The following is a 27,928-nucleotide window of genomic DNA, read 5'->3' as shown; positions in this document are numbered from 1 at the left end:
TGTCTGTTTCAGCAGCAATATCGCAAAAGCCAATTTTTGTAAGGCTGCGAATTTAAGCCAAACTCGTAACTTTTCACGGTCAGAATTTGGAAAAAAAGTGAGGCTTATAGTCAGGCAAATATGGTAATTAAAAACAACAACAACCAGGAATATGATTGACATTGCACTGATGGAATACGTTAGTCGGGTTCTGTTATGACTCACTCTGGGGACTTTAAAGTTCACTAGTTAGTGAACTTTAAACAATAGGCTTTGTGTGTGTGTGTGTGTGTGTGTGTGTGTGTCAAACGGATCAGCCCGGGGTCATTTTCTGCAAAGATGCCAGGATAAACAATTGAACCACAAACTGGGTTCTTCCTTTGCAAAGGAAGATAGATGAATAGATAACCAGAGCAAAAAGGAAAGTTCGAAGCTTTATTGCATAATAAAATGTTACACAGGTTAGGATGTCTTCTCTCCCTTGTGAAGAGAAACACGGGAAAGGGCGAATCGAAAGTGAAGGCATAATCCTACTAGTACCCTAAGCCTAGTGCACTCCCACCAAGGAGAGCAGAAACACACACAAAAGCAGAGGATCCTGGCCAGAGAGCTCTGTACAAAAAGGGAAAAATAAAGTGAGAGATGGAAGCACTGTGGTCATGTCTCGCCCTTGAAAATCCCTGCTGTGCAATATTATGTGAATTTGCAACCCTTTTTGTGAATTGGTTCTTCTAAAATTGCCATTGAGAGTGCCACATATTATGGAGGGACGCGGGTGGCGCTGTGGGTAAAAGCCTCAGTGCCTAGGACTTGCCGATCGAAAGGTCGGCGGTTCGAATCCCTGCGGCGGGGTGCGCTCCCGTCTTTCGGTCCCAGCGCCTGCCAACCTAGCAGTTCGAAAGCACCCCTGGGTGCAAGTAGATAAATAGGGACCGCTTACTGGCGGGAAGGTAAACGGCGTTTCCGTGCGCTGCGCTGGATCGCCAGATGCAGCTTGTCACGCTGGCCACGTGACCCGGAAGTGTCTCCGGACAGCGCTGGCCCCCGGCCTCTTTAGTGAGATGGGCTCACAACCCTAGAGTCGGACACAACTGGCCCGTACGGGCAGGGGTACCTTTACCTTTTATTATGGAGAACAAAAGTTCTCTCCCATAGAATCTGTCTTGTCTTGTGAACACAGCACTCTTCTCTGCCATGATCCAGACTTTTGAATTGTAATATTTTTCTCTCCACATGCATGGGAGCACCCCATGTTTCAAAGACCCACAGTTTCTGCATATTAAAGCAGGAAAACTCCAGATTGCTAGCTTGACAGTTATATCTCAGTCCTTTTCTCCTGCCTTCCTGTAAGCAAAAACCACCTTAGCACATAACTATGTCACTGTTCCATTGCTATGCTGTCACTAGAACTATTTCTTAGCAAAGCTGATGCTTTCTGCTCACCAGATTTCACAAGCCAACTGCGTTAAAAAGAGTTTTCTTAACTTGAAAGAATAAAAGGCTAAAGAGGTTTAGTACAGGCTGTTAAAAGTGTTACATGTGAATATCTCACAAGCATAAGTGTCTCTAACAAACATTAACTGACCAGGTTGCCAAACACACAAGTTTGCCCTAGTGCACCTGCTTATTAGGGTTGCCAACTTACTAAATTCACATTTAAAGATAATGATGCATTTTAATCGTGACAATTCTGCCATGAAATATTTGAGTACAGTTTTTAAAAGCCATTTCTATTATGGAAGCTGCTTAGCTGTAGACATGGAAATTACAAAAAAAAAAAAAAAGCATACCAACAATGAGCCAATTAAAATTCAAAACAGAAACAGAATCCTAGCTGTATTATTGCATTCCAGTATCAAGACTTCTGGTTTTTTGTTTATGCAAAACACAAGCTACAGACAAAAAGTATCATCTGGGGTGGTTGGCAATATGGGAACAAGCACGACTGCTCTGGCTATATTAGATGCTTCTCCTACATTGTTGCTACCATCAATGGCACGAATGGCAAAGTAGATGGAGGTGCCATTCGATTTTTTTAAGTTTTCTGCGTTATACTGGAAGGATTGCTTGACCCCAGCGACTTCCATTTTCAGACCAGCGGTATTCACAGAAGTGGCCGTTTGAAAAGCTGCATCTATCAACGCCGAGGGATCTTCACTCATTTTTATTTCGTACCTTTCAGCTGCAAAATAAAGAACAGCCAACAGGGCATGCATTAAGCTGTGCGTCTTCAGTCGTGCATCAAGGATAACAGCGACAGAAATCCTTTTCAATGCATTTCAAACTTCCTATCCACAGGTAGCCCTCTGCCCTCAGCAACGGTGGACCAGATGGGATGAAATCCCTCTTCCCAGAGCAATAACATAATGCTACTGTAATATAATATTACAGGGAGATAAGGCTGCTGCAAATAAAAGTGGTGGTTGGCTCCCCACAAACCTTTTTATGCACACACACACACACACACACACACACACACACACTCTACAGTCTTACTGATTGATTGATTGATTGATTGATTGATTGATTAAAGCAGAATTTTGCACTTACCTTTTCCTTCATCATAGTCATTCCCAGGAGCTGTCCAGGACAAAAGGAACTGATAATCACCAAGTGGTTTTATCTCAAGGTCAGTGATTCTACAGGGTGGGAAAACATCTTTTTTACTACCACCAGGCGGAACTCCTGACATTACAAAAGAGCCACCTGATGCCACTCTACTGAAATTTCCTACGTCAACTTCGATGTCATCATCACGAATCTTTGGGGGATTCATATTTATTACACCTAGGAAGGAAGGGAGGAAGGAAAGAAGGAAGGATGATAGATTATATGGTGAGACTACAAACCTCCAAACTTCCCCATTATTTTGAAAGTCCTGTTTATTTCCTTTTGTGCAAACCCAAAACAAAGACAGAATATACAGAAAATCATAATTATTTTCTTAAAGCAGAGCTTTCGGGGTGGCTGCCCCTGTTCTATGGAACAACATCCTGTTGAGATATGACATCCCACCCACACTTTCTAAAATACATTTTTTTATGCTGACAAGCTATCCCAGCTGGATGAAGAGTTCTCTACTGTAGGTATCCATTTTAAACGAATCTTCCGTTATTTTTTTGTGCTGTTTTGTAACCGTTTGCATTTTCTTTTCTACATTGCCTTGGGGCATAACTGGAAGGTGAAATAACAACAACAACAACAAATCTGCTGTAGATCTATTCTCTCTCTCTAACCCACTGAGTTGAGAAGCACATGGCAGATTTGAATATTGCAGGAAAGAAGGATGTGCGTACATATATGTGTGAACGTGTCAGAGATATGTACTCAAGTGTCCAGATCTACATAAAGACAATGATGGGGAGGGAAATGGCAGGAAGAAGTTTGTTTCCTTCTGGAGATGCCCAGTGTCATTCACACTTTGAGAATCGCAGAGCTAGCATACCACCAGTATTGCTATTTCGTAACAAATCCTTACCATTATTTACAAACCCTGGTGCAAAGAAAGCTTGACTTTGCCTACGGATCCTTCTGCCAGTCTTGCCTTGCCCCTGGACCCGCACTTTTAGGTTGTGTCGACCATTTACTTTGAACGATGTGAAATATCTCGAGTAGATTCCGTCGTCCTTTATAATGTCGGCACCTAGGTACATCGATATTAAAATTAAACATCCAAACCCAACACCTCACTGCTATTAAAAAAAGAAAAAGAAACCCTACATAACCTATGTAGGAGATGTTTGTTTCCACAGTACAGTGGTACCTCAGGTTACACACGCTTCAGGTTACATACGCTTCAGGTTACTGACTCCGCTAACCCAGAAATATTACCTTGGGTTAAGAACTTTGCTTCAGGATGAGAGCAGAAATCGTGCTCCGGTGGTGCAGCGGCAGCGGGAGGCCCATTAGCTAAAGTGGTGCTTCAGGTTAAGAACAGTTTCAGGTTAAGAACGGACCTCTGGAACGAATTAAGTACTTAACCCGAGGTACCACTGTATCTGCTCCTGTTCTAATGAAAACAGTAGAGTGCCTAAATCTGAATATGTAGTGATATGGAGTCATAAGTATGTTAATCCCTGTTCAATGCAGGCCAACACAACTTGTAACTCGCCAACCTGAGGACAGCAAACCAGCATACATTGTGGACTTCTGCATGCTTGACAAGCTCCGTTTTCTGCAGTCCCGGGCAGTTCGCAAAATTTAATTTATCAAGCTCTTGGTGGGCTGCCATTGCTAAATATAGCCACAACTGCCTTTCCCCTCATGAACTTGCCTGGACTCTAAGAACATCATCTGAGCCCCTTCTTACATCGCAGTTTCTAGTTCAGCAAAATCAGGTGAGGCAAAGGTCATCCGCACCTGAGCCAGATGCTTCATTTGTCTTTGGGAGTAGGCCTATTCTGGCATCCTTCAAGTGATGAGGGGCAGGGCTCCCTCCCGCCCAGCCATAACTCAGGGGAACTTGGTTCTAGCCCCTCTCAGGTGGAAGCCATTGCCATTATAAGAGAACAAGGGAAATGTTCAAGGTGAGTTCCAGCACCTCTTTTCCTAGGAAGATGGCACTGATGAGGGGGATAACTTCTGAAATGGGAAGCCGTTTCCACTTCAGCAGGCTCCCTGCACAATTTAGGGTTTCGAAATATGTAGGGAGTAGAGCAAGTTCCCCATGGCAGACATTCATCACCAACTGATGGAGGATGACAATGGGGGCAGCTGTTTCCTCCATTCTTCATGTGATTCTAATCACATGGAGGCTTAAAGCATCCAGATGGGGCTATTAGCTCCTTCTATATCAAGAAGCACACCTGGAAACCAGACCCACCAAGTGTCCCTAGTTTCCAGGGACATCCCTGATCTGATTCCAGAATGTCCCGCTTTTCTTTGGGTGAAGTGACTGAAAGTACTTTAAATGGTTTTTTTTTGGGGGGGGTGGATCTTCCCCTTTTTACCACTGCCTATTGCAGATTGTAAGCCTTGGAGTCAGGGTTCTGCCCAGGTAACTCTTGTTAGGTTTACATCCGTGCTGATGGCATCCCAGACCCTCCAAGCGTCCCTGTTTTCCAGGGGCACCCCTGATTTAAAGAAGCCATCCTGGTTTCTGACCGGGATGTCTGGTTTTCCTTAAGATGTCCCTATTTTCATTGGAGAAATGTTGGAGAGTATGGAGTTCTCCGACCCCCAAGCCATCTGAATGCAATCCTGTATAGGGTTGTGTTGTTGTTTTTAAGTGTTTAATGTTTTATTATTCTTTTATATATGTTGGAAGCTGCCCAGAGTGGCTGGGGCAACCCAGTTAGATGTGTGGGGTATAAATAGCAAAATTATCATTATGGAATGGGACGTCCCTGTTTTCATTGGAGAAATGTTGGAGGGTATGGGAAAGCATGGCATCTCCTTGCTATCTCTCCCAGGTGAAAGACAGAAGGACTGAAGGTGTTAGCACCTAGAAGGGTTTCGCAAAGACCCAGAATGGAGTATTCCCTATTGGTCTCATCTCAGGGGTAGAGCATATGTTCTGCAGGCAGTTTATATCTCTGGCAACGCAAGCTAAAAAGGATCTCAGGCTTTGGGGAGGACATAACTGTTTGCCAGTCGGTTTTGAGTTTTATGCCTGTTTATGAGTCTACGTTTTAGAAGCCAATTATTTCATATTTGATATTACGTTGAATGTTGTATTATACTATACTATTTTATTGCATTTAATTTTATTTCACCTATGTGCGTAGTCTGAACTGGGACTTTTTAGTGGTTTGCAAATATTGTAAATGAGCAAACAAACAATTTTTTTAAATTACAAAAATGGCTGGTTTTGAAAATACAATTGCCAGGCATCTTGACAAGCCACCGTGTCGCATTACATAATGCTAGACTAGATGAGTTAATGTTCTGATTCTGTGGGAAATGCATAGTGCCACAAACGCTTCGAAACAAACTTACCTGCACCATTGTCCAAAAGCTCTAGATCCACAGCTGCTCCATTGTCTGCTTCAATTGTGGCTATGACTTTTGCACCAGTCACAGGTAAGAACCCTTGGCTGACTTCTGCGTGAATAACCAACGGATCAGGAAACTTATGCGTTCTTTTTATAAGAGGCATCACACGAACTGGAGGCACAGTTGCTGACCTTGCTCGGCTGGTGACTGTTATTGTCATGGTTTGAGCTGTATTTTGATTCTGCAGGGAATACTTCCAGTCTCCTGCCTGGAAATCAAGTGATGAGAAATAGAAGGATATTAAATATCCCATATCTAACTGTTTATAAATACAGTTCCTATTTCCTTCGGTTATTATTATGCTTTGATAAGATGGGGTGTCTTTTCCCCCCCGAAAATATACCAAGAGCAGATACTGGCAGCAGCGTCATGCTAGGCATTTGATGAGCTAGGAAATGAAAGAACATCTCATGGCACCTTCCAGACCAGAGGTTCCCAAACTTATTTGGCCTACCGCACCCTTTTCGGGGAAAACAAAAATTACTCAGTGCTCTCCTGGGAAAGGAAACATGTACAAGTGGCTTTTCAATTTTTTCTTGTCTTCTTTATTTATGCTTCCACCCCCCCCTATTTTTATTCAACGCCTCCCATTTGCACCCGAGGTTCCGGGGGCCCCCAGGGGGTGGTATCTCCTGCCTCCGTCCCAGAGCCAGGCAAACGCTTTCTGGGCTTGGGGAATGAGGCATGAGACTGTGCCAGGATCCTAGAGGCCTGTTGCCTCCTTCCCTGAGCATGCGCAGAGCGTCTCCCCCGCCCCTTATGCCCGCTTGGTTGTCCTTCCTCCAGCCATTTCTAGGCTGTGAGTACTGGCACCTTCTCTTCTAGGGAAAAACAAAGCACTCTTAATATCATTGCAAAACCTTACACCGAGGACTTCGAGAAGTAAATGGCTCTTCCCCAATTGCATAATGTATCCTTATTTTCCAAAGGAAAAGGCACACAAGCAACAGAAGAGTTATCTGCATAGAGAGCGAATATTTTACCTCTGCGATTCCACTAATCTGGAGCCGGGCTGTCCGTAGGTTGGTTTTATCAGTTATGAAGTCCTTTGTACGGTACTTTTTCCCCTTGGGATCTTCCAGAAACATCTCTGGTGGAGTTGTGCTTGCGCTCCATGTAATGACAAAGAAAGTGTCTTTTCCCACCGTTTTATCAATGGATACTATACCAAACATCCATTTCTTGGCAGCTACTTCCTTCGCTTTACTTTCAAGCTGTTGGGAGTGGGGAGAGGAAATAAGTACGCTGATATATTTGAAAAGTTTTATAACCTGAATAGATCTGCAACGGGGATAAAATTGGTATCCTACAATATCTCCATGGGTAAAGACATGGAGGAAAACAAACAATGTAGCAACCCCAGCTCAACAACCCTTCCCAGATATAAGATGCTGGATACTTAATCTATTCCCTGCAGATGCCGTAATTTATTTTCCTGCCCCAAAAATATTTATTGTGGTCGCATGTGGCCTTTTGCTGGGTGCTAGCCACCTTGTAAGTTTTAACCCAAAAGGTTTGCTACAAACGCCAAGTGTCAAAAACATGCAGTTTAAGGAGATCTTTCTGACAGCATGTTTGACTTCTAAATGAAGCTCAAAAGCTGGGACAACCTCTGATCAAATGCAAATCAATGATCTCAAATGAGAGGTTGACTCTGCGAGACACACAACTCTAATTCCACAGGCAAAGAGAAGTAAATTTGCAGCCGATACAATGGGAGATTTGGGGAGCAACTCTAGGTGAAGCAACAGATCTGACGCCACATTTTGGCAAAGAGTAGTCAATGAGACACAATCTGGCATGGGACCATGGTGCTTGTATGACCACACATTCAACTGAATTAGGACCAGTAAAAATGGAAATGTTGTTTCAGCGCTGCCAAAATCCACCTCTGTAAGATCTGTGAATTCTGCCTGGTTTTCCTGCTGCACAATACTAGTAAAATATGGACTATAGAATTAATTTTACTTTGTGCTTTAAACATTTTTTTTTACAGTGCCTAATAGTCGTAGTAGAACTGCTTATTTCACTCTAATCTTTGCAATGCATACCTGAATAGATTGTTGACTGAGATCTCCACTTCCTGAAGAAATTCCGCTGAAAGCATCAATGAGACCGTTGGAATTCAAGCTGTCAGTGGCAGCAAATTTCAGACCTCCTGGAATGCGATTGAAGGAACAGTTAGGATACTTGGTTCGATGGAATAAAAGGCAATACACTGTTGTAGTGTAGTCTTTTATACATCTGTGTGCAAAATACATCTGTGCGTCAGTAAATATAAAGTAGGTGTCTAGAGCACTGAAAAGCAGTGAAGTTTCTGTGGGCAAGTAGGAGGAACATGGTGCGGATGAAAGTAGCATGGCAGGGGGCTGAGCCCACTAGTAAACTCACTCTTAGCGAAACCCCAGTTGGCACCAAGTGGTCTGAGGGTGTGGCATTCTGCCCGCTCCCTTACCCGTCATGTCTGCCAGCATTTCAAGTTCTTTTGCAGCGCTTGGTCCCAAAGCAATGGTGTGGATTATAGACCCACTATTTCGAACTTCGGTAAAGCAGGAATTTACTTGGTTATCTTCTCCATCTGTCAAGAGCACAATTTCACAGCCTCTGGTATTTGGGTACTTCTTTAAAAACACCTGTATGGAGGAGAGCATTTAGAATCTTAGCAGCAACTAGGAATGTGGAAGCCACCGGGCACCATTTGTGCTTAAAATGAACAAGAAAATGCTACAAAGCTCCGCTAAGTGTGGTGTGTTGCTGCTGTTCTGTGTGAACTAATTCCCTACCTGTAACAGAAGCAGAGTCTGGTGAGATGGGTGCCATATCTTCCATGGTTGTTAATAAGGAAGTATTAGCATTTGCTATTTCACACGAGAAAGCTGTGGTTAAAACCATGGACTAGGACCATGGTTTGAAACCATGGAAATGTTGGCCAAGACTATGGCTTGAAACCCCACACAGCCATGAAGCTCACTGGGCGACCTCAGGCCAAATAGTCTCTCAGCCTGAGAGACCACCTTGACCTCCTCAGAGGAAAGGTGGGATAGATGGACAATAATAAATAATCAAACTGAGAGGCTTCCAGTTCATAGATGGCAGAAGCCACACCTGGTGGAAGCCACTTTTGCCTCCAGTCACTTCAATGGATACAGAAGTACACTCAAGCTAGGAACCTGATCTTTCAGAGGATTGGGACTCCCTCCAGAACTGGTTGAACTTACCCAGGCAGAACTTACCCAGAACTTATCCAGAACTTACCCAGGCAGTGGATCCACCTGCACATAGCATCTCTATCTTCTCTGCACTGAGTTTGTTTCTTGGCTTATATGAGAGAGCATACCTGCTGAAATACCCTCTTGTACACAACCCTTAGATACACAGCAGCCCTTTACACTTTTGCATCTGGCTACCCTACAAAGAAGAATAGGAATAAAAGGATCTGGAATTTTATTCTTTTTCACCTGAAATGCTGACCGCACTCCAGAACATATGTTAGTTCCTCCACCAGCTGAAGTAGGAAGAAACCCTGCCAGAGTTTTGCGCACGCTGTCGCTGCTGATCTGCCTCAGTTGAGTCTGGACTGTTGCCGCGCTATTGAACGTGACTACTCCAACCCAGGATCCCGCTTCAATAATCTGCAGGGCGAATATTTCCGCAGCTTGCTTCAGCCGACCAATGCGATTGCTCTGCATAGGCATAACAATAATATTAATAAAAAAACCAGCATTCACAGAACTGCCAGTGGATTCTGGGAAGCAAATAAATGACTGAAAATGCAACTGTCAATTATACTTTAAAAAACAAGGCTTGATAAACTTATGTGGATGTAGGCAAATGCATAATGTTCATGAGTTTCCAAATAACCTCATCCATGTTGCAATGTTGGGCACAATCCATCTGGATGTTTTCATGCACAGGCTCCATTGAAATGGATGGGAGGTTCACAAGAGCACCATTCATTGCAATGGGGCTTGTCCCACAAATTCTGCTGTTGGAGAATGATTATCCTACAATGTTTTTGTGTCTGATATTCAAATTTCTGTATGCTAGTATAGAAATATAAACTCCATTCCAGAATGTCCCCCTCCCATTTGCTTAGCAGTTGTTTAGTTAGATGATGTAAACCCTGCCTTTCAATTAAAAAATTCCATACATTTCGCCAATGCAAATAAGGACCTCCCATGTCTCTTAAATCCACTTCAAGGACTATTACCAGACAGGCCCGTGCAGTGGAGGTGTGAGGCAGCCAGGTACACTTCCCTGGGCCTCAGAGGGCTAAGCCGGCTGGGGGGCCCTGCCAGGGATTGGTTGTTTTGGGTTTGAGTTTACAACTTTAGTCTAACAAGACTCTTGCCCCAGGCCTCCGACAAGCTTTGCAGAAGCCTGTCTCCAGAACATAGAAAAGCCAGGGCGGCAGGAAAACGCATTTATAGCTACCCATCCCAGGAGCGATATGACTTTCTCCAACCCCCATCATGTGTCTACCATAAACTTCTGCAGTAGGGTATTTCTGCAGTAGGGAAGCCTTGTGCAGCTGTTGACGTTTCCTGCACAACTGAGAAACCTGAAAGACCTGATTGATCTGGCCAGATCAGGATTTCCTTTGCCTCCTTCCATTCACTTTCACCCCTGCATTTAAGATTAAGATTAAGATTAAGATTAAGATAAATTTATTGTCATTGTCCGTATATACACAGTATACACAACAACGAAAATCAAACACCCACCCAAAGACCGGGTTCACATACACATTTGCACGTATATCCAACACTCTCATCCTATTCAGACATAATCTATAAAAACATATCATACTCCAGAATGTAACATAACCTATTAAAAGCATAACATAACCTAAAAACCTGTCTCATTCCTTCCTACTCCCTGCTTGCTATTTCTTGCAACTGGCCCTGAGATCATTATTTAGTGCAATCAGAGCTCTTGGATAGAAACTATTCAGAAGGCGTGTGGTTTTCACCTCCCATGCTCCAATTCTTCCTCTAGGTTCCCTGCACCAATTGGGGATTTAGGATGAGCAGACCATGCATTCTACCTCAGCCAGGTTGCCCACCCCTGCCCTAGAACTCTTCTCCTGTATGAATTACCGTAATTACTGTAATTTCATATAGTAAAGGTAAAGGAACCCCTGACCATTAGGTCCAGTAGTGACCGACTCTGGAGTTGCGGCGCTCATCTCGCTTTATTGGCCGAAGGAGCCGACGTTTGTCCGCAGACAGCTTCCAGGTCATGTGGCCAGCATGACTAAGCCGCTTCTGGTGAACCAGAGCAGCACACGGAAATGCCGTTTACCTTCCCGCTGGAGCGGTACCTATTTATCTACTTGCACTTTGACGTGCTTTCGAACTGCTAGGTTGGCAGCAGCAGGGACCGAGCAGCGGGAGCTCACCCTTCGCAGGGATTCGAACCGCCAACCTTCTGATCGGCAAGTCCTAGGCTCTGTGGTTTAACCCAAAGCCCCACCCGCGTCCCTGTAGTTTCATATATATCCAAATTAACCAAATCTAACCTAAAACCAAAAACAGGCTCCCTGTCTATAAGGCCAAGGGCCTTCTGGCGGTTCCCTCACTGTGAGAAGCCAAGTTACAGGGAACCAGGCAGAGGGCCTTCTCGGTAGTGGTGCCTGCCCTGTGGAACGCCCTCCCACCAGATGTGAAAGAGAAAAACAACTACCAGACTTTTGGAAGACATTTGAAGGCAGCCTTGTTTAGGGAAGCTTTTAATGTTTAATAGACTATTGTATTTTAATACAGTGGTGCCTCGCAAGACGAAATTAATCCGTTCCGCGAGTCTCTTCGTCTTGCGGTTTTTTCGTCTTGCGAAGCACGGCTATTAGCAGCTTAGCGGCTTAGCGGCTTAGCGGCTTAGCGGCTATTAACGGCTTAGCGGCTTTAAGAAAAAGGAAACAAACTCGCAAGAACTCGCAAGATGTTTCGTCTTGCGAAGCAAGCCCATTGGGAAATTCGTCTTGCGGAACGACTCAAAAAACGGAAAACTCTTTCGTCTTGCGCGTTTTTCGTCTTGCGAGGCATTCGTCTTGCGAGGTACCACTGTATTCTGTTGGAAGCCACCCAGAGTGGCTGGGGAAACCCAGCCAGATGGGTGGGGTATAAATAATAAATTATTATTATTATATAAAACAGCGTGGCATTTATGACAGAAATGTCAATGCTGTATTGACACTTGTTGTCACTATTGACGTCAATTCCATCATTTTTGAACTGTCTCAAAATACTTCTTCTGAGAACCGAAAACATAGACTCACCGAACCCATACTTCCAGAAACATCAAGTACTAGGCACAAAACTCTCTCCTGTTTTTGCAGCAAAGTGATAGTGGGGCTAGGCGGAGGAGCTCTTTGTGGAGTTGATTTGGCAAAGTCAGGAGAAGTCGTAATTACATCCCAGGTGCTCCTGTAGTTGCACATTTTATTCTGCATATTTGTTGCTTTAGTGTTGTGGTTGCTTTTGTCACAGAACTGAGTAACCTAAATAAAAGGTAAGAAGAATAAATCAAGTTCACAACCTTATAAGCAATATCTACCTCATGGCAGCCATTCCTTGGGAAGAGGTGCTACAAAAGTGGACATTCTTTTTCAGACAAAAAGAACAGATGAACATATGCTTGTTTGTTCCCTCATTCCTTCGCTTGCTCACCTACCTAGCTTTTCACTCTGAGCAGTTTCCTGCCGAAGAAGGGAACATATCCTCCAACATTTCCCTGGTGGAAATAGGAACGTCCTAAGGAAAAGTGGGACATTCCGGGGTCAAATCAGAAACCAGGATGGCTTCTGTAAATCCTGGACTGTCCCTGGAAAATAGGGACAGTTGGAGGGCCTGAGGGAGAACTTTGAAGGCTACCTCAACTCTACTCAGAAACCAGAAACATTTTGCAGAATCCCACACAATTATCCAAATGTTAGTTGTTCTGTTGCAGAGAGCACCACCTATCTCACTTTCCTTCAGTCTGACTATGTGCCTCAACTACCTCATTTGGGTTCCACTTTTTTTGGCAAAGTTTCCGACCGCCAATTGCCAGCTATGTCTGAACATATGGCAACCCTACTGTTGGGCCTATTGGCTGCTCAGTCAGTCTGCGTCCCGTAGCTTGTGCTGTATGTAGCTTCTATAAATTGAGAGAAGGTTTCAAGAGGGAAGGACGGGAAAACTGCAGGCCTTTAAGAAAGAGTTTCTTCTTGAATTGCTAGGTCAATATAACTAAATTTTGGTTGGAATGCTTTCTCCCCAGCCCTAACGCAATCTTATTAGTGAAACACACACACACAATTACCTGCAAGAACTGAAGCTAAAAATCTCCAAATATTATATTTAACTTAGCAAAAATCCTGCATTTTTGAGGCATTGGAGAAAAATAAATCCCAACTAAGACGTATCATACTTACCGATGGGATACTTTGCACATACATTATAGATGTTGGAGTATTTTGGTTTTTTTCTGGAATAAATTGGCACCCAGATTCATACAGCTGAGTTTTTGGTTCAACTTTGCATGGTCTGGTAGTTCCATCAGCGAGCAGGAATACGTAGCTACCCTTGAAAGTAGCTGGGCACCTAATCAATATAACAGAAACAGACATGGTTGGTTTAAAAGTCAAGAAATAATCACATGCTGGTATGATTGCATGCTATCTTGTTTTCTGTAATGCCACGACTGCTAAGACAAACTCCAGTGCCCACAAGCCCACCCTGAAGATCAGATTGTAGAACTCTTCATAATGGGCGGAGATGAAAAAGTTTGAATAAATCATATAGATGATTTCTAGACAGGTACTTTATTCAGCAAACGTGGTTCAGATCTGATTTTTATGTGTGCTCAGTTAGTACATTAGCTCATGTCAGAATGCTCCTAGCAGCTCCCAGCTGGTTGCCCAGGAAAGTATAAAAACAAGGAAAAGTTTCTTACAGTCCATTTTTATCTCAAACATTACAGAGAGAGGCCCTAGAACCCAGACTCTTGAATAATGGTGTCCCGAGTGAATCTCCACCCCCTGTCTCTCCCACTTCCTCATCCATCACTTCTATGTGTGCTGCTATGTGCCCTCTGTCTTTGAGCTCTTTGCTCGCCTACTTTTAAGGCTTGCTGGGTTCTGGGCAATGGAGGGTCTGGAAAGCTTTCTAGTAACTAACTCCTCCAAGCCATGCCAATATCCAGGCCTGTCTTTAGCACACAGCAAATGGCGTCTTTTGTTTGGCATTGTGGGCCACTGGAAACAAAATTGCCAGGTTAGACTCAGGTGAGGAGCAAACAGAAGTAGGGACAATCCGCTGAAACGTCACCATGCCAAAAGAAATGCACTACTGGGCTAAATTGTGTGCAGGACTGTGGCTGAGAACAGTCTCCAGAGAGACTGAGTAAGCTGGCCAAAAATGAGGTCTTGGGCAGCGGAAAAGTGGGCACTTGCCCCAGGGCAGGACACTACCCCCACTTTGCCCTAATGAGAAATCTCTTCCATATATCATCAAAGCTCATCCTCAAGACAATGATTCACACCGCAACCAAACGAACGAGACCAAGGCAAACATCACTTATAAAAGAAGAGATGCATCTGTTGGAGATTTGGGGTGGTACCTCGTTGCTTCAGGCATGCTGTTTCCCCCAGGAGAGTAGAAAGGTGCATCGTCGTTATATTCATCAAAGACACCCCATCGGAGATGAGCCCACTCATGGACAAGGACTCTGCCTGTGGAAGATCAAGGACAAAACCTAAGATACCTTTTTTAAAAAGTACAGTATACAGGTAGATAGAAATTATTGCCATGAATAGTGAGCAAGTATCTCAGGGACGCGGGTGGCACTGTGGGCTAAACCACAGAGCCTAGGACTTGCCAATCAGAAGGCCGCGGTTCGAATCCCCGCGACGGGGTGAGCTCCCGTTGCTCGGTCCCTGCTCCTGCCAACCTAGCAGTTCGAAAGCGCGTCAAAGTGCAAGTAGATAAATAGGTACTGCTCCGGCGGGAAGGTAAACGGCATTTCTGTGCGCTGCTCTGGTTCGCCAGAAGTGGCATAGTCATGCTGGCCACATGACCTGAAACTGTATGCTGGCTCCGTTGGCCAATAAAGCGAGATGAGCGCCGCAACCCCAGAGTCGGTCACGACTGGATCTAAGTCAGGGGTTCCTTTACCTTTACCTTATGGCAGGGTACCTCAGGCAGGTGGTAAGAATTAGTCCCCAAAGTGGGAGCATGTGATGGGGCTGGATGGTTGCCTACATTCCCCAGCCCCTATAAGCCTTCGGTGGGGCGGGGTAGGGGGAGAGAACACACCGTGTTTTAGCCTTGCTGTTTGATGTTCTGTAGCTGGTGCTCAAGAAGAAGCCAATCAAGCCTGGCAACCCATTCAGCGCCTGCGTGTGACTGATTACTAGCTTGGATGGAGGACTCAGGAAAGCAAACCCCTCCTTGACAGTTATAACACACCCATCCCACAAACAACCCCCCCCTAAAATAAAATCTGAAATGTTGTGCAGTCATACCAATGGTTAAGTATCTATTATTATTGGATTAGCCTTCTTTTCAATCTGAGCTCTTCTGTATTTTTTTTTGGGGGGGGGGGTAGTGCTGCTTAGCAAATGGTGGAAGATGCACCTCTATTTCTACCGTTCAACAAACAATTAAAAATTCAATTTAGCTTTCCTTGTTATGACCCGGGGACTGTGTACGGTGCAACGGAGGAGGGCCATAGTTGTCAAGTTACAGATTTGAAAATAAGGGACCAGCAGCCTCAAAAATAAGGGATCAGCAGCCAAAATAAGGGATTTTCCAAGCACAGGTATGTTCAACTTCTGAGCCCCTACAAGCCAAAGGTAGAAAGCCCAGCCAGCAGCCAAATGAAGCCTCAAGCGGTGGTTCCCACAGCACAGAAACCCGGCAGCAAGGGAAACCACCGTCACCTCTCCGCTGGGAAGCGCTGAGCAAAGGCGAGTCCCCAGGCAACGCGGCCGATTTGATCGGCACAAGGCATGCAAACTCCACCCCCCAGTCGTTCTTAGACTCCTTATTGGGTGAGCAATGCAGCCAAGCAACACAGTTGGAGCCTCCCTCCTTCCTGGCCGGCAGGGAGGGAGGGAGGGAGAGGAGCTGCTTCCTTTGAAACTCGGGAAATTTAGGGGACATCATCAATAAGGGACAGCAGCGGGACACAGCCCTGGGATAAGGGACTTTCCCACCAAATAAGGGACGGTTGACAGCTATGAGGAGGACAAGACTTAAGCTTTCCACAGCCTCTTCCAGATCCTGCCAGCCAGAGGCACATCCTGCCCGCCCTCCTTTGATTCAGAAGATGAATCTCCCACAGTACTCCGGCCTCCCCAACCACAAGGACTGCCCAATAAGGTGAGTGCCCTTTAAAGGCAGCCATCTTCTTTTGGAAGGTGGGGCTCACTATGCACCCAGTCAAGATGTCTCAGTCTCTGGCCCAGTCTAAGTGCTTCCAGAGGCATCATCATGCATCACTTCCTCAGAAGGGCTGTGGATCCCTTGTATTTCTGACGGAGTATTGACTTAGCCTCTTGATGAGACACTACCGGGCTTCTCCTGTGAGCCTTGAGCTCTCACAGAACAGGATATTCCTTGGCTATGTTCATTTTAAGACAATTCTTAACGGCTTCAGATATTAACCCACGAGAGAGTCTGAAAGTACTTGATACAGATCGCATACACCTCCTAAATGCACCTCCCTTAAATAATCCTGAAAACAGTAGGAAGTTGTTTACTTTATGGTGTGTAAGCCACCGCAGTAACGTTGCTGAAAGGAAACAGAGGCATGTTTTTGTGGGTTGAAAAATGTGCTGATGAACTGGACACAGAGATATTGCCGGTTCCTTATGACGTTTTGGTTGCCTTTAGAGTGATAAAGTTTAAAGTGGTATGGGTTCTTTAGGACTTTCCTTACTCTGTTAATTTAGGGAAACTCGAATAGTCTAATCTGAACGAACGGGTAGTAAGTAATACCTCGTGGTCCATAAGCGTCAAGCAACTTGTCATTTGTCAGGAAGTTAGGAGTTAAATGAATGTATCGCCCAGGTTCCCCACATCCGCCATATTGCAAGGTGTAGGGATCGTCTCCATGTTTCAGGTAAGGAGCTGCCACTATGACTTCTGCCTGAAATAAAATAGAATTTGGTTGAAAGATCACCCAGAAAAGCAGCAGCAAAGTACCTTTGATATTAATGCTTTATCGTGATTTTTGCCTCAGCAAAAATCCTCATTATTATTATTATTAATATAAGGGACACTTGGAGGGCCTGCGAATGTACACAGCCCAAATCTATGCCTGTTTACTCAGAAGTAAGTTGAGTTGCCCCAATCTTTTAAAAAATACCCCAAGTACGCCTACATTTCAATGCATTCTCTCCAGATTTACCTTATCGTATGACTCTCTAGTTACTCTTTGATAGTCAGCTTTTGTTTTCCACGTTGAGGGAATGATCACTTTTACAGTCTTGAAGTAAAATCTTTTTTGTGTTGCACCGAAGAGGTAAGCAGATGCTTCTTGAACCATGCCCTAGCAAGGAAAGGAAAGAAAGACCTCCGTGTGTTCAGTGACTACTATCTGCATTTGGGTTTGTAGAATGTGCACTTAGGGGTGGTGTAACGATTTTAAAGGCTTGCCTTCCCTCTGCCAGGCTTAGGCTGGCTCAACCAGTAGTGGCCCCAGTCTTGAACAGAGCTTGAATCGGATGTACTTTATATTGGCTTAACTTATGCCGGCTTCCTTTACACCAGCTAATTGTATACTGCAACATTTTCTTGCTGTTCCCACCCATATATATAGTATACCTGAAGGAGCGTCTCCACCCCCATCATTCTACCTGGACACTGGGGTCCAGCGCCGAGGGCCTTCTGGCGGTTCCCTCGCTGCGAGAAGCCAAGTTACAGGTAGTGGCACCTGCTCTGTGGAACGCCCTCCCACCAGATGTCAAAGAGAAAAATAACTACCAAACCTTTAGAAGACATCTGAAGGCAGCCCTGTTTAGGGAAGCTTTTAATGTTTAATAGGTTATTGTATTTTAGTGTTTTGTTGGAAGCCGCCCAGAGTGGCTGGGGAAACCCAGCCAGATGGGCAGGTATGTATAAATAAATAAATAAATAAATAAATAAATAAATAAATAAATAAAGTAATTAAAGGAAAGGTCTAGTCGTGGCCGACTCTGGGGTTGCGGCGCTCATCTCGCTTTATTGGCCGAGGGAGCCGGCATGCAGCTTAGTCATGTGGCCAGCATGACTAAGCCGCTTCTGGCGAACCAGAGCAGCGCACGGAAACACTGTTTACCTTCCCGCCGGAGCGGTACCTACGTATTTATCTACTTGCACTTTGACGTGCTTTCGAACTGCTAGGTTGACAGGAGCAGGGACCGAGCAACGGGAGCTCACCCCGTCACGGGGATTCGAACCACCGACCTTCTGATCGGCAAGTCCTAGGCTCTGTGGTTTAACCCACAGCGCCACCCGCGTCCCTATTATTATTATTACTATATACTTATATCCCCACCTATGCTTGCACATTCTACACATTTAGAAACGTTTAGCAGTCGCACCTTTATGTTGTCGACAATTTTGTTGTCTTCTGGTATCTGAGGGTTGATTGCAATGACCACGTCTTCAAACCCACCATTGTTGAGTTTCACCGTGGCATCTGTCACCCCATGTAGTGCTTGTAACATCAATGGAAGAAGCCACCAACTGAACGCCATCTTTGCTCGTGCCTCCTACTCCAGCCTCATGGAGAAAAATGACAGCACAGAATGGTTATTTGTGCGAGGAGAGAGGAGGAAGCTAAAACTCTGCTGCATGTTTTGTAACCGGACTGGAAATTCTGACTGGCCTAGATAACAAAGACAGAAAAGCTGATCACTGACCCAGCTGATAGGACTCTGCTGTTGAGAGAGCTATGGGTGCGTGGAGGGTTAGGGGTGAGGTGTAAAATGGGTTGAAAGAGAGCAGAGAGGTTTGGCAGGCGGTGTCCTGTAGGCAGGTATCCTTATATTATTTTAACCCATCTGGGATCTTATGGTGAAGGGAGGAAAGTCAATAAATAACAACAACAACAATGCAGTAATAATATCACAATAAAACGACACCGTTAGTAAAATACAATAAATGGATAAAACGAAAACTTAAAACCAGAGCATTACCTACACAGCACAGCAACACCTTGGTGGAATTGAAAAGCCTTTACAGTGGGAAACACCAATAAAAGAACCCTACAAGGCAATATCTTCTAGGACTCAGGTGTTACCACAGTATTGACCATTATCTAGGACTGCCACGTGTCCTCATTTTCCAGGACACGTCCTCTTTTTCAGGGGTAAAATTTCTGTCCGGGTGGCTATACTTTTTGGATGAGTCATAGACATCTGGATGAGACATAGACATGGTTGAAGACTTGCTTTCCTCTTCTCTTCTCCTGCCCTGCTCAGCAACATATTACAGCTTCTATAACCTACATATAGTAGGGGTATTTAAAAGGAGAGTCATCATATCGTCCTCTTTTTTGCTCTTTAAAATATGACAACCCTACCATTATCCCAGCCATGCTTCCACCATAGTCAAGACACCGAGTAAACCTTCTCACCAGATATTAGGCACAAGGCCAGCTGATATGGGAGGAGGTGGGTCCTTCAGGTATCCCGGAGCCAAGACATTTGTTGCTTTAAAATATAATCAGCAACACTGCTGATTAAGGTAATGTGTGGGACTTTGAAATTCACACTTCAGTGTAACACTAAGGGCTGAGCTAGATGTGGTGTCAGCTGAACACACTAAAGCAAATGACAGAGGGTGGTCATCGAAAGACATTAAACCAAGAAGCTTCCTATAGCTTCTTCCCTATAGCATTTCCCCCATTCACCCCACTTCCAGTATAAAAGCTTGGCTGAGTTGAAAAGCATCCTTTGGGAGAGATAAGCCACAGGGTTGGGGAGAGTTTAGTGCTTTTAGATCTCCTCAGGTCTCTGTTTTTAAATAAAGGGCATACATGAAGACATGCATTTCACACAGCACATAATTTGGCCCCAAGCTTTAGGAATATATCCAGTGAGAGCCTGCTGTGTCGAAAGAGCTAAAATCACATGAAGAAAATTGAAGATTCAACCCAGTACATACTTACCTGGGTGTAAATCCAGCAGGACTAATTTTTGAGATTGATTAGATTTGCATGAGGCGCGTCCTGCAGATTACTTCCTGCTTTTTAGGACTCTGGCTTGTTCTGAAAGGTTCAGGAGCCAGGAGATCAACGCAGAGACGTGTGGGTTCGATTTTCCTTTATATAATATCAAAACCAATGGGTCCACCCAATTTCCCCTAAAAAGGTTTCAAAACCAAAAGGTACACCCGATTTCCCTCTAAATGGTTTCAAAACCAAAGGGTCCACCCTGTTGCAAAATCTCCGAGGACTTTTTAAAGAAGTATAAAATTAGCCAAAACTGTTCTGCGGGCAGATGAACTCTCTTTGCTTCTAACTGAGTTCTTTCAAAAGCTATGTTTAGAATATGCTTCTAGTGCCCTTTGAGATTTTACGCTAACGATTCACTTGCTTGGCTGCTAGTCATTCTGGAGGCAGGATGAGGCCAAGCTACACAGTTTTCTAACTTTAATCAGTCAGTAGCTGTTTTTTTAGACTACAATTCCCATCATCCCTGCAGCACTCTGTAGCATAAATACCAGGGGACCGAAGAGCATTCACCCAGTGCTACTCTCTGGACATTGCAGGTTGGGAACAGAGCCACCAGAACAGACTAATAGCCACCCTGTAGAGTCAGCCCAGAAGTCAGCCCATGGTCTATTATATCAATAAAGGTTAAGTCCAGCCACGGACGACTCTGGGGTTGTGGTGCTCATCTCGCTTTACTGCCCGAGGGAGCCGGCGTTTGACCGCAGACAGTTTCTGGGTCATGTGGCCAGCATGACTAAGCCGCTTCTGGCTAACCAGAGCAGCACATGGAAATGCCATTTACCTTCCTGCCAGAGTGGTATCTATTTATCTACTTGCACTATTGACGTGCTTTCGAACTGCTAGGTGGGCAGGAGCTGGGACCGAGCAACGGGAGCTCACCCCGTCGTGGGGATTCGAACTGCAGACCTTCTGATCGACGAGCCCTAGGCTCTGTGGTTTAGACCACAGCGCCACCCGCGTTCCTTCATTATATCAATAGCTGCAGAGAAATTGAGAAAATTTAGCAGGACTGTATTACCCAACCCTCCTCTTTACAAAAGTCATCTATGACCTGAAAACAGAGATAATGTGTGTACTTTGGTTGTTGTTGTTGTTGTTGTTGTTGTTGTTGTTGTTTAGTCGTTTAGTCGTGTCCGACTCTTCGTGACCCCATGGACCAGAGCATGCCAGGTACTCCTGTCTTCCACTGCCTCCCGCATTTTGGTCAAACTTATGCTGGTAGCTTTGAGAACACTGTCCAACCATCTCGTCCTCTGTCATCCCCTTCTCCTTGTGCCCTCCATCTTTCCCAACATCAGGGTCTTTTCCAGGGAGTCTTCTCTTCTCATGAGGTGGCCAAAATATTGGACACGATCTGTCCTTCCAGTGAGCACTCAGGGCTGATTTCCTTCAGAATGGAGAGGTTTGATCTTCTTGCAGTCCATGGGACTCTCAAGAGTCTCCTTCAGCACCATAATTCAAAAGCATCAATTCTTCGGCGACCAGCCTTCTTTATGGTCCAGCTCTCACTTCCATACATCACTACTGGGAAAACCATAGCTTTAACTATACGGACCTTTGTTGGCAAGGTGATGTCTCTGCTTTTTAAGATGCTGTCTACATACAATTCTTAATAATAGGGTTGTTGAGCTTTTGGGGTGGGGGGAGTTGATTTTCTTTTGTCATACGTCCGAATTCATTTCAGCAATTTCCCACCAGACACAGCTTCCGACTGCAGTATTCTGGCTATGTCCAGAAAATTCCAGATTTTGTCAACCCTTCCTATTAAATAATAATAGCCTTTTTGGCTAAAATGTTTGTACAATCTACTGGGTCAAGGGTCCCCCTTTAAGGTAGTGAGGACCACCCCCCTCATGCAATGAAACATCCTACACATCTGAGACCCACCCAATCACCGCCACCTCCAGCTTGATTTCTCCAGCCATGCTGGGCAGGGATACAGAGAGCATTTACCAGGTCCATACCTGCCACACCCTGTTCATGAGATCGAGTCGCACAAACTGAAATTGATTCTGCAAAGTTGGACATGATGCAACTCCGCCCCCCTTCAAAATGGTGGACCAGGTGATGGCAGAAGACCTCTGTTGCCTCCAGGTGCTCATTCAGACCAAGAGGCAAGGTCAAGTTCTGGACAATCTGGAAAATCTCTACTGGACGTCTACTCTACGAGTATATAACCATTATCTAGCCTTGCTTTCTTGCTTTGAACTCAGTAGAGTTGTGGGCTCCACAGTGCTGGAGAGGGTGCTCAGGAGTGATAAATGTAACAAGCCTTCTCATCTCGCCATTCCACAATGAGATGAGAGCCTTGACCAGAACACTGGCTCTTTCCATTGGGGAACCCCCCAGAATGTTCAGATGGATCTATCAGATCCTCAAGTCTCTGAGGGTGCATGACCTTAATCAGTCGGTGGAATTGGGTAATTTGAAAAAGGAGAAGTCTCCGAATATATTAAAAAGAGGAAGCCTCTTTCTGGGTAACAACTGGAAAAGGTAGATAAGAAGCAATCCATATCCTCTGTGGATGGGTGGATGGGCTGGTGCAGTTCCATGTAGTATTCAGCAAACTCCTGATTTATACCTTTAGAATGAAAGGTTTTTATCCTGCTGCCACCGGAGTGAATAGAATCTGGCATTTAGCTTTCCCTCCTTTGAGAACATTCTCTAGTAACTTTTTATCATACTCATCCTTTTGCTTTATATAAACCATTTGCTCAATTCTTTTTTTCCTCAATCTCTAAGCACTCCAACTATTATGTTTAGCTGCCAATCACCTGTAAGTTTTTGAAGAGCTTTTAGTTCTGCTTTTAGTCTAGCAATCTCCTCTTGCAGAGCCACCAGGGCTGCTAGTTGTTGTGTGTGTGTTTTCCATTGTCGCTGACTCTCTGATAATAATCTTCCACACACCTGTCTACCTAGCTTCCCACATTAATGGGCGGAAGCGGCAAAGGGACCTCGGCCCCTAGGAGTTGGTTCCTAGGCGTGCAAGTGTGTGTCCACAAACATACAAAGCCTTCATTTGCCCCCCATCCCAAAGGCTGCAGTCCTATGTGTAACATCCCGTTGCACTCAGTCAAACTTTCTTCTGACCTATCCTACTCCCAGATGTTTTCACACACACAAAGTCGCAAAGCAATACAAGTTTATCCTTCCCACTGTTGGTGTTTTATGCTCTTTCGTTTCCAGGAATGAATGACTGACTCGGGTGTAGCAGCAAGTAATGTGAATACATTACAGTGGTACCTCAGGTTAAGTACTTAATTCGTTCCAGAGGTCCGTTCTTAACCTGAAACTGTTCTTAACCTGAAGCACCACTTTAGCTAATGGGGCTTCCTGCTGCTGCTGCGCCGCCAGAGCACGATTTCTGTTCTCATCCTGAAGCAAAAGTTCTTAACCTGAAGCACTATTTCTGGGTTAGCGGAGTGTGTAACCTGAAACGTATGTAACCTGAAGCGTATGTAACCTGAAGCGTATGTAACCTGAAGCGTATGTAACCCGCGGTACCACTGTACATCAGGGAGAAACATTCCGGTTATATTAGGCAAATTTGCACACAAAAATGGGTGTAGGGAGAGAAATTTGCGCTCAAATGCTAACAAACGATCCTGAGGACTTTTTGTTTTTAACAAAATGCAACCATGGAAATGCGGAGACTCAAACCTGAGTTTGAACAAATGAGAGTGAGAAAAATCAAAACGAAGACATTCATGCAGTCCTCTTGATTGGCTTGCTGGGCAGCTTGGATGAAAGCTTTCCTGACTCAAGCCTCACTTCAGGATAGCACACACGATTTCTTGCTGAAAGGTGCCAAACACCAAAAGACAAGAAGTCAAGTTTGCTGCCGCCCATCCATTGACAGCATCCCTCTGTCCCTCCCAGTGCCTGAAATGCAAACGCACCTGTAAAACTAGGTGGCTTTTTAATGCTGATTCCAACAGGTAAGGAGTAGTTTGAGTAGCTCTGAGGGGATATATAGCTGGGTACCACCCATATGGAAAGCAGCAGAAAATTATGAGGAGTCTGATGTTTTATTGTGCTTTTAATATTCTGTTGGGAGCTGCCCAGAGTGGCTGGGGAAACCCAGCCAGATGGGTGGGGTTTACTACTACTACTACTACTACTACTACTACTACTACTAATAATAATGGTTCATTCCAGTTCATGACAGGGATGTGGAATGCTGTCCCTGGAGACAGGCATCTGCCTCCCTCATTATTGACTTTCAGGAGAAATTTAAAGGCATTCATGTTCACCCAGATATTGAATTTAGTAACTTTGAGAGTGTGTGGTTCCTTTTAAGTGTTTTAAGATGGTTTAACGTTTTTAGATTTAAATTTCTTTAAAAAAAATATTTTTAGGTTCACTCCTTTGGGAGGAAGGACACCGTTTTAGTAAATAAATAAATGCATCTAATTCTTTTAATGTTGAATCATTATTCACCCAAAGGCACTGTTAAGCAACCATTCCGTAGAACTGGTTATGTAGAAAGCATGGCAGCAAAAGCCACACTGACGGTTGACTTAGGTGAAACAAAGGTCTTGACCAATAAAGAACATTAAGCGAGGGGGTTCCCTTTTCTTTACACAAGATATCTGTGGCTGAAATTCAACATTGCACTCTTCCCATTGTTCCATCTGCACAAGCGTTCCAATTTGCAAGACAGAATAATACCTGCATGTACTGCTCTGGTCAGAGTCAATTTCAGGGGGGACATTCAGGGGGGGAATCACAGAATCTTAGATCTTAATACAGAATTTATATTCCTTTAACATCTGCCAAATCAAACTCAATGCAAAAGGTCACCTCTCTTCCAACATCCCTAATACAAAAGGTGTTTTTAAAGGGGTGTATTCTTGCCCCTTTTCTTTTTAGTTTATTTTTATCAGATCTTCCAGAGCACATTCAAAAAATAGAATCACATGCCCCAAAAACCAAAGAATGTTTTAATGTTTAATGTTCTATTATGCTTTATATATGTTGGAAGCAGCCCAGAGTGACTGGGGCAACCCAGTCAAATGGGCAGGTTATAAATAGAATGATGCCGGTGGTGATGATGATGATGATTAAATAGGACACTCCTATTTTCATCAGAGAAATGTTGAAGGGTATGCAGATATGGTTAAAGCATATTGGTTACAGGCTACAGTGTGGGAAGAATGAAGATGGTTTAGTTAACTTTGCAATACAGTAGTACCTCGGGTTACATATGCTTCAGGTTACAGACTCCGCTAACCCAGAAATAGTGCTTCAGGTTAAAAACTTTGCTTCAGGATGAGAACAGAAATCGTGCTCTGGCGGCGCAGCAGGAGGCCCCATTAGCTAAAGTGGTGCTTCAGGTTAAGAACAGTTTCAGATTAAGTACGGACCTCCAGAACTAATTAAGTACTTAGCCTGAGGTACCACTGTATATGAGATTTGTTAAAAGGCAAGACCTCTGCCCAGTGAAAGATATCTTTCGTATCTTGGATCATGACCAGCCCATAGCATTATAGGGTCAGAGCGCTGAGCTGAGCTGAACTCAGTTCCAGAGAAAAGGCTGGGGAACAAACCACTGAAAGGGCACTGAAAGTCGTTGGCAAGCTTTTTCTCTCTGACACATAGACAAAATCTTTGGGAGTGAAATAACTATTTTAGGAGAAAACCAAAGCCAAAAGTGCTAAAGGTCACGATCTCACTCTTTCTCCCTCTCTCACACACAGCATTTCAGGAACAAACAAACCTATCAGCCGAGTTAATGCAAATCCATGAGCGCAAATCTGCATAAATGGTATGTTATCAGCCAATTTTGAATTACAGTATTTTTCGCTCCATAAGACGCACCTGACCATAAGACGCACTTAGTTTTTAGAGGGGGGATGCAAGAAAAAATATTTTTAAAGGGAACGCTGGGCAGAGCCTGTATACATCCCAGGTTCTGCTCAGCGCTCCCTTTAAAAATATATTTTTTTATTGCATTCCCCCTCTAAAAGCCAGTCAGTCCCTTCTCTCTCCTCGGGGAAAATCCCGCAAGAGCTGCTTGGGGGCTTTTCCTGCCTACATTTGATCCATAAGACGCACACACATTTCCCCTTACTTTTTAGGAGGGAAAAAGTGCGTCTTATGGAGCAAAAAATACGGTAACTAAAAGTGCAAGGGCAAGGAAGCCTGTCATCCCGCCATCACCATTATGGTTTGTTTTTAGGATTAGAACCATTTGCTGTAAAAATAAGAGAAAACAAGCCGGTTGATCCAGGGGCTCCCGATGTGCGGTGTTGCTGCGGCCTGAAAAATTCTGCTCAGCAGCCCCTCTCTTTTGTTTTTGGAGGAGATTTCACCCACAGGGCTTTGGCCTTTAGCGCTTCTGGCTGCGGAGTTTCCTCCGTTTTTTCCCTGGCCTTTGGGAACAGCAATTTTGAGCGGTTATTTTAAAGAGCCTTGAATTGAGTTTTAGTGGGGGCGAAAGAGTTTAAGTTATAGTGATTACTTTGCTCTCCTTTTTGGCTTTTGAGAGTTCCCTCTCTGTAAGCTTGGTGAATTCTACACACACACCCCTCCTAATTTGTTTAAGGCTGGTTGGGGAAATTCCTGGGGCCGGCAGCCATTTTCCCCAGCTTATTTGAAGGGAGCGCCATTTTGCACTGGTGATAGTGCCATTTCTGGCAGGAGCGCCGTCTTGTTTTGGCGGGAGCACAATCTTGTTTAGGAGGGATCGCCATTTTAACGGTTAAAGAGTTTATTTATTTTGTTCTTTGGGAGAGCTTATTGAGATGCCTGTTAAAAGGAACCCTAGTCCTGCTCTCCCTACAAAAAGGGTAATTAGAGGCCTGTCTCAGTCGCTGCGTTCAGTGCAAGCCCCAGCAGTTCCTCAGCAAACGCTGGATCGTTTGGCATGCTATCATGGCCAATATTGGCTTGGACCTTGTGGCCTTGACAAGGTTTAATTCAGAGCTTGAGTCATTGGCTCAGCAGTTTGGGAGGCAGCCTGATCCCCAGCCTGGCCCTTCCTCCTCTTCTACTGTTTATGAAGCCCATGGTCCCTCTGATGTGAGTGAAGGGAGCGAGGCTTTTGAGTCCTCTGGAGTTTTGTTGTCCCAATTGCCGTTTTCCAGGATTCCAGTCCCACCTAGTCCTAGGGGTCATCCCAGGAGTACACGTGCCACGGTTCAGCAGGCCTTTCGGTCTGGACTACCATGTTCGCAGTTGGCACACTCGGGTTTTGGGAGCTCACGGCTTTCAGCAGCGCAGATTATGGGGAGAGGAACTTCTTATCAGCCTAGCACCTCACATGTTTTTAGTTCTGTTCAGGTGCAGTTGGTTCATTTGAGGGAGGTGCTCTACATCCACTCTTCTGAGGAGGATCTTCTGATGCCCAGGGTCCCGTCATCCGGTGGCAAGCGGCAGAAGAGTCGTCGCTCCAAATGCAGGGCCAAAAGGCACAAAGATGGTGATTCCTCCTCTTCTATGGGTACGGGATAGGCTCTGGTTCAGGTGATAGGGATGGGAGAATTCTCTTGCCATCCCTATGTGAAGGGTATTCCATTAAAGGAATCCAGGGACTCAACCGGTTTGGTCAACCTCTGAGAGGGGGTTGTGCCCGTACCTGAGTCCAGGGGGGCATCTGGGTGGTGAACAGAGTCTGTTCCGGCTTTTCACCTTCCCAGGTGTTCACCCTTGGCTGACCTATGCTGGTGCCCTGGGTCAGCACTGCCTGCAAGAGTGCAGGGAGCTAGCCGAACCAGAGCATATGCAACCACTCACTTTCTGTAATCAA

At 44.8% G+C, this 27,928-nt stretch overlaps 1 protein-coding gene across 1 annotated transcript; it reads right to left on the bottom strand.

Moving 5' to 3' along the window:
• Positions 1-400: 400 nt before the first annotated feature.
• Positions 401-20,254, bottom strand: LOC308478660 (calcium-activated chloride channel regulator 1-like). Its single transcript, XM_081008597.1, has 15 exons — positions 20,113-20,254; positions 18,542-18,722; positions 17,368-17,508; positions 16,956-17,106; positions 14,575-14,686; positions 13,388-13,556; positions 12,251-12,472; positions 9,432-9,656; positions 8,429-8,606; positions 8,025-8,131; positions 6,957-7,187; positions 5,917-6,181; positions 3,458-3,622; positions 2,530-2,766; positions 401-2,161 (listed from the first exon to the last, which is right to left on the bottom strand). Exons 2-15 carry the CDS (start codon positions 18,695-18,697, stop codon positions 1,872-1,874), a joined length of 2,649 nt encoding a protein of 882 aa, XP_080864723.1. The 5' UTR covers positions 18,698-18,722; positions 20,113-20,254; the 3' UTR covers positions 401-1,871.
• Positions 20,255-27,928: the final 7,674 nt, after the last annotated feature.

Source organism: Podarcis pityusensis, assembly GCF_964106645.2.
Source record: "Podarcis pityusensis genome assembly, chromosome: 6".
Taxonomy (NCBI): Eukaryota; Metazoa; Chordata; class Lepidosauria; order Squamata; family Lacertidae; genus Podarcis; species Podarcis pityusensis.
This window is presented reverse-complemented; position numbering and strand designations above follow the sequence as displayed.

Bases quoted from the DNA above. Each gene is read 5' to 3' on its own strand.
- LOC308478660 (XM_081008597.1), bottom strand. From the start codon at position 18,697: ATGGCGTTCAGTTGGTGGCTTCTTCCATTGATGTTACAAGCACTACAT. The intron at 17,509-18,541 runs GTGCGACTGCTA...TTTCCTTGCTAG, and splicing joins AAATTGTCGACAACATAAAG to GGCATGGTTCAAGAAGCATC. The intron at 8,607-9,431 runs GTGAAAAAGAAT...TCCTCCATACAG, and splicing joins GAGTGCGGTCAGCATTTCAG to GTGTTTTTAAAGAAGTACCC.